Genomic DNA, 6000 nt, shown 5'->3' with positions numbered 1-6000 from the left:
CTGCTACTATTTTTTTTTTTAAATTTAATTTTAGAGCAAAGATTTTTTTTTTGGAAAAAGTGAGGAAAATGGATAAAAAGGGAAAACGATCCTCAACTTAAAACTATCTTTTCGATGAAAATTTTTCTCTATTTTATTTATAAGTTTTTTTTTATTATTTCTTAATACACGTGTGAAAATCTTACATAAATTTGTACCTTCGGATATTTTATTTTTATTCTTTTTTTCATTAAATGGTGATTTTTTTCATGCTAAAAATAAGAAATGGCACAAAAGTTGTAACGTTCGATAAAATTAATTAAAAAATAATTGGTAAAAAAAAAGATAATTTCGCGTGAGGTCGTTAGGATTTTAAAAGTTAAGTTGGAAGTAGGTCTAAGTAAGATTTATTTTTGAGCTTGATTGAAAAATGATTGTTTTTTTTATGAAATATATGTTGAAAATTGATCTCCGCTCAATCTAAAATTTTTTTTTCAAGGGGAGAGACATTTGGAAAAAATAACACCACTCATAATTAACCATGCAGCACATACATTATTTGTATTTTTGTTGTTTTCTCTCTTGTGTATCGCTAAGTCTTAACAGTAGTTTATGTTGTTGTTCTTTTTTCTTCCATACATCATAATAATAATATATATATATATAATAATAATAATAATTTTCTCCTGAATCAACAAAATTTTATCAATATTAATATTTTTTGTTTCCTTAAACATCTTATCTTATCGCTAAGTATATTAAAACCCTAATTAATATTACATCATTACATTATTACAGCAGATTTAAAATTATTATTATTATTTTATCATTAATTTTAATCAATAATTATTTTTTTTCTTTCTTCATTTCTTGTATAAATCTAATGCAAGTTTACTGATTTTTTTCTTTTTTTTTATTGTAACTTCGTTTGCTCGATTTTTTTTTCGGGGAAAAATATGGATCGTACAGGAATCAATAAAATTCTATAAATTGGGAATCACAAGCCGAGTCCACAGATGGATGGAAAAAATTTAAACTTTTTTTGTTAAATAGAAGATTTATTTAATTTAATCTGTTTCCTGAATTTATTTTGTTTTTCTTATTTTAATGGATTTTTTTACATGCGTTCCTTCTAGTTTTTTTTTGTTTTCTGTTTATTACTAAAGTCGAATTGTGTCAGTTGATTTGTTGTTTCTTGTCTAAGTTGTGCCTGAGGTTCGTTTATACCCTTTTCCTTTCTCTGGTGATGGTCTGGAGTTGAAGTAGATTATTTTAGTGAACATCACTTGGCTCTGGCTTCGTAGCATGATGGTTACTTGGATCTGGGGCACTAAGAGGCTGAAATTTAAAATAAAAAAAAAATAAATTAGAATTTTTTTTAAATAAAAATAAATTTTATAGTTTAAAAATAATTATAAAAAAAAATTAAATAAAATTTAAAAATTATAATAATTAAAATAAAAAAAAATAGAAATTATTTTTTTATAAATTTAAAGAAAAATTGTTTAAAAAAAAATTGAAAAAAATATTTTTAATTAATTTTTATTAAATAAAATTTCAATATAATTTAAATAAAAAAAAATTTGAATAAAAATTAATAAATAAAATAATTTAAAATAAATTAAAAAAAAATTAAAAAAAAAAATGAACTTTTAAATTAATTTTTAATTAAATAAAATTTTAAAATAATTTAAATTAAAAATAAATTTAATTAAAAATGAATAAATAAAATAAATTAAAAAAAAAAATAAAAATTATAAAATAATTTAATAAAAATTGCAAAAAAATGATAATTTTAATTTTTGTCTATTTAAACATCAGAAAAAAAATTAAATAATTGAAATATTTTTTCTAAAATTATATTAACTTTAATCAATTTGATTTTAATTAAAATTTGAAAAATTGTAAAAAAAAAATTAAAATTAAATAAAAACATAATTTTAGAATTTTTTTTTAAATGATTTTAAATTGGAAAAATTTTTTGAAGCAGCCTAAAGAGAAATTTCTTACCGATTTGTTGAGCAGAGGATGTTGAAGTGGTGGAGGAGCTGACACGGCCGAACTTGGGGGCACAGCTTGTGGAGTTGACACACTTGGTGGGACGTGAGAGCCTGCGCTGTGAGGAGCTTCCAATGGTGTTGTACTATGTGCCTGCTGTAATCCGCCTGAATAATAGCCACCGTTTATTCCTGCTATGTTAGAATGTTTGGGGTTATGATTTGTACGTTCTTCATAAAAATTGGTAATTTTGGAAAATCCCACAAATAAAAACCCATTTGACGTTAACATAAAGGACATTTTTACAAAAAAAATAAAAATAAAGGATTGCCAAATAATATAACCCCAATACATAGATTTGACTTAAAAATAATAAGGATCACAAAAAAAAAACAGTAACGTGAGAGGTAAAGTTACACAAAAGAACAACACAAACATTTTTTTTTGGTCAAGACGATGACAACATGTTAAGAAGTAGAAGAAGAAATGTCTGTAACTTTACCTTCCATGAGTTGGGCGGCCGCTACAGCAGCAGCATTGGGCAAATTTGCCGTGCTCGCTGTGTTTGGGCCCAAAATGTTACTGTTACTACTATCTCTACTGTTAAAAATGGATGCGGTAATGTTGGTGTTAAGGGGATTGATCATACCTCCCGACGAGGATCGCAAAAAGTATTCCTTGTTCACGCAATTTCGCAGACAATCGGGTATGTTGCCGACAATGGCTCGCCTTATCTCGCTCGCTGCCATCTCGCGGAGCTCTGTGGTGGCCGCTTCGCTGTAAAATGCCGCATGCGGAGTACATAGCAAGTTGGGGGCGTCCTTCAATGCACCCTAAAAGGCAAAAGACGGAGCTGTATGAAAAAAGGCGTTGTTTTTCACCAAAAGCTTACTTGGAATACATTAAATGGTTCGTTTTCGTGGACATCGAGGGCTGCAGCGCGTATCCTTCCATGCTTGAGGGCAGCTGCCAGTGCGTCGTCATCCACTAATCCGCCTCGGGCTGTGTTTACTAGAAATGCTCCAGGTCTCATCTGCGAAAAAAAATTAAAAATTAGTTAAAAATTCATAAAATCATGAAAAAACGAGAAATTTTGTCCAAAAATGTTTTTAAAAAAACTAGAGACAAAACATTTTTAAAAATTTAAAAAATTTACAAATTATAACTATTTTAAATTTTTTTTGTTGATATTTTTAATTTAATTTTTTTAGATTGAAATAAATTTTTAAATTTCGTATTTTAATATTAAAAAAAATTATTCGAGAATTATTCGATGATTATTTCATTTAAAATCGTTAAAAATTTAAAAATAGAATAAAAAAATTAAATTTAAATTATAAAGTTTATTTTAAATTTAATTTTTTTTTTTTTTTTAAAAATTCAAATTAAAAATATTTTTTTATTTAAAATAATTTTTAAAAAATCCAATTGATTCAAAAAATTAATTTTTAATAAAATTAAATTTTTTTGAAAATATTTTTAATTTTTTAAAAATATTTTTAGAATTTTTTACCGCATTTCGAAGAAAAAAAATTATTTTGTGTTACTCTCGATTTTTTAAATTAACTTTTTTGGACATATCGATTTGAAAAAAAGTATGAAACTCACTTGTTTAATTGTAAATTCATTGATTAAGTGATGATTATGTTCATTTAATGTACAATGTAGCGAGACACAATCAGAGTGAAATAGGAGTTCTTGCAGTGTGTACACTCTATTTAGGCCTAATGACTTTTCAATGCCATCAGGAAGATAGGGATCGTAGAAGCTGACATTGAATCCAAATGCTTTAGCTCTCAGGGCAACGGCTGATCCGATTCTTCCCAAACCAACGATGCCCAATGTATCTCCTCTTATTCTAGCGCAACCCTAAAAAGCAAAAAAAAAATATTTAAAACCGCTTTAAATTATTTTGGCGCCAAAAATCGTACCTGTGCCGCATCTCGCACTTGTTCGGGTCCCGTAAACTTTTTGCCCTCTCGAACCATGTTTGCCAGCCAGTATGTGCGTCGGTATAAATTCAAGATTAAACACAGCGTTGTGTCAGCTACCTCTTCTACACCATAGCCCGGAACATTACAAACGGCAATACCCAGTTCGCCGGCAGCTTTCACATCGATGTTATCGACGCCGCTCCCGATACGCACAATTATCCTCAGAGCCTTGAATTTCTCCAAATCCTCTTTCGTTAGAATGATTGTGTGCCACATTAGAGCGCCAACGGCTTCGTTGAGAACCTAAAATATAAAAAAAAATATTTTAACAAAATATTTAAAATAAAAAAAATATTTTTTTAATAAAATAATTTTTTAAGAATTATTTTTTAATAAAAAATAATTTTTTTTTAATAAAATAATTTATGATTTTTTATTTTTTTAAATTTAAAAATAATTTTTTAAGAATTATTTTTTAATAAAAAATAATATTTTTTTTTAATAAAATAATTTTTATGAATTTTTTATTTAAAAAATAATTTTTTAAGAATTATTTTTTATAAAATAAAAAATATTTTTTTTTAATAAAATAACTTTTTATGAATTTTTTTAAATAAATAAAAATAATTTTTTTAGAATTATTTTTTAATAAAAAAAATAATATTTTTTTTTAATAAAATAATTTTTTATGAATTTTTTAAATAAATAAAGATAATTTTTTAAGAATTATTTTTTAATAAAAAATAATATTTTTTTTTATAAAATAATTTTTATGAATTTTTTAAATAAATAAAAATAATTTTTTAAGAATTATTTTTTAATAAAAAATTATTTTTATTAATTTTTTTAAAAAACTAAATTAATTTTTTTAACATATTTTTAAATAAAATATTTTTTTTACCTTTTCATGTATTTCCGATGTACTTTGGGCGTCGCAAAATGCAACTGTGGCAACATCTTTCAGTATTGGCATTTCTATTGAACAGTCTCGGCCATCGAGGAGTGCCACTAAGGGTCTTGGCTGCAATGGTCCGTTGGAAATGGGAGCGCGAACGTCACCCAATCTCGGTCTTTTTGTCATCATTTTGTTTTGCGGGTGTTTTTTTTGTAAAAAATTAACTTTAAAAACTAAGAATAATATAAAAGTAACGTCTATCGATTACGTCTACTATCACTTTTTTTCAACTTTTTTTTTCAGCCACTGCTTGGAAGTGCGCTTTTGATCAATTTTTTGTGTATTTTTTTGTATTAAGGATCGTTCACAGGTTTTTTAATGTCACTTTTCAATGAGTTTCTTTGATTTTTAACACTATTTTTACTTATATTAGGACTTTTGGCGTACCGTACTCTTCATTGTGATGACTTCTGTGTTGCATGCGTGCCTGAAACGAGAGAAAAAGGAAGGGTTTGATTAGTAATTGGATCTAATTGGGTCATATTGTCGCCTTTCGAAGCCCCCTGCGACGCATTATATATAATATCGTGCCCTTTAAAGCCATTTTAACTCAAAATACCATCAAATTTACATGAAAATTTCAATTCATGCGTGTATTTGAGCGATTCTGTATGACAAAAACGTTGCAAAATGGAATTATATTAAGTTATGCCCTTTCCTGTTTTGTTGTTCAACTTCCCATCCTCCGTCCTCCGTTACATATATGTAGAGACGATATTCCCTCGACAGACCATATTTAGTGTGACTCGTACGAAAAATGATTTAAATTTATGGACATTACACTGCATACACTTTAGGATATATCTTGTCTTGCATATCAAATGTTTTCTCTCTCGCTCGTTCGTCTTTAATGCTAAAAATGACAAGATAGCACGACGGAGAACAGCAGATCCGAAATGGCATGACATGGAATACGACTCGTATATATATCACACTTTAAAATATGCATTCACGACATGATGCCCATATTTATGGCAAAAATGTATCAGAATAGAATGAATTACGACTTTTGAGGTGGTTAGGGAAGTTTTATCGTCTGCCATGCATACTGCAAGGAATGTATGCGGACTCAAATATCTTCCAATCCATCCGTCTCTTGTTTGTATTTCGATTCATTCATTCGGTTTAAATACG

General features: G+C 27.1%; 1 protein-coding gene across 5 annotated transcripts in view; it reads right to left on the bottom strand.

Annotated features, from left to right (window-relative positions):
- Nucleotides 1–915: 915 nt before the first annotated feature.
- The window catches only part of LOC134833088 (C-terminal-binding protein), a 46344-nt gene continuing 41259 nt past the window's right edge, over nt 916–6000 (bottom strand). Inside the window, exons 3-9 of one of the 5 annotated variants that reach the window (XM_063847275.1) lie at nt 4813–5293; nt 3909–4214; nt 3586–3846; nt 2879–3010; nt 2627–2810; nt 1990–2171; nt 916–1317 (exon numbers count right to left, since the gene is read on the bottom strand). In XM_063847275.1, the coding sequence (XP_063703345.1) occupies nt 1252–1317; nt 1990–2171; nt 2627–2810; nt 2879–3010; nt 3586–3846; nt 3909–4214; nt 4813–4995 (1314 nt within the window). In that variant the 5' untranslated portion in view covers nt 4996–5293 and the 3' untranslated portion in view covers nt 916–1251. Of the gene's footprint in view, nt 1318–1989; nt 2172–2626; nt 2811–2869; nt 3011–3585; nt 3847–3908; nt 4215–4812; nt 5294–6000 lie in introns of all 5 variants that reach the window. The other 4 variants (XM_063847273.1, XM_063847274.1, XM_063847277.1 and 1 more) reach the window with 4 other exon arrangements.

This window comes from Culicoides brevitarsis, chromosome 3, assembly GCF_036172545.1.
Source record: "Culicoides brevitarsis isolate CSIRO-B50_1 chromosome 3, AGI_CSIRO_Cbre_v1, whole genome shotgun sequence".
NCBI classification, from domain to species: Eukaryota; Metazoa; Arthropoda; class Insecta; order Diptera; family Ceratopogonidae; genus Culicoides; species Culicoides brevitarsis.
This window is presented reverse-complemented; position numbering and strand designations above follow the sequence as displayed.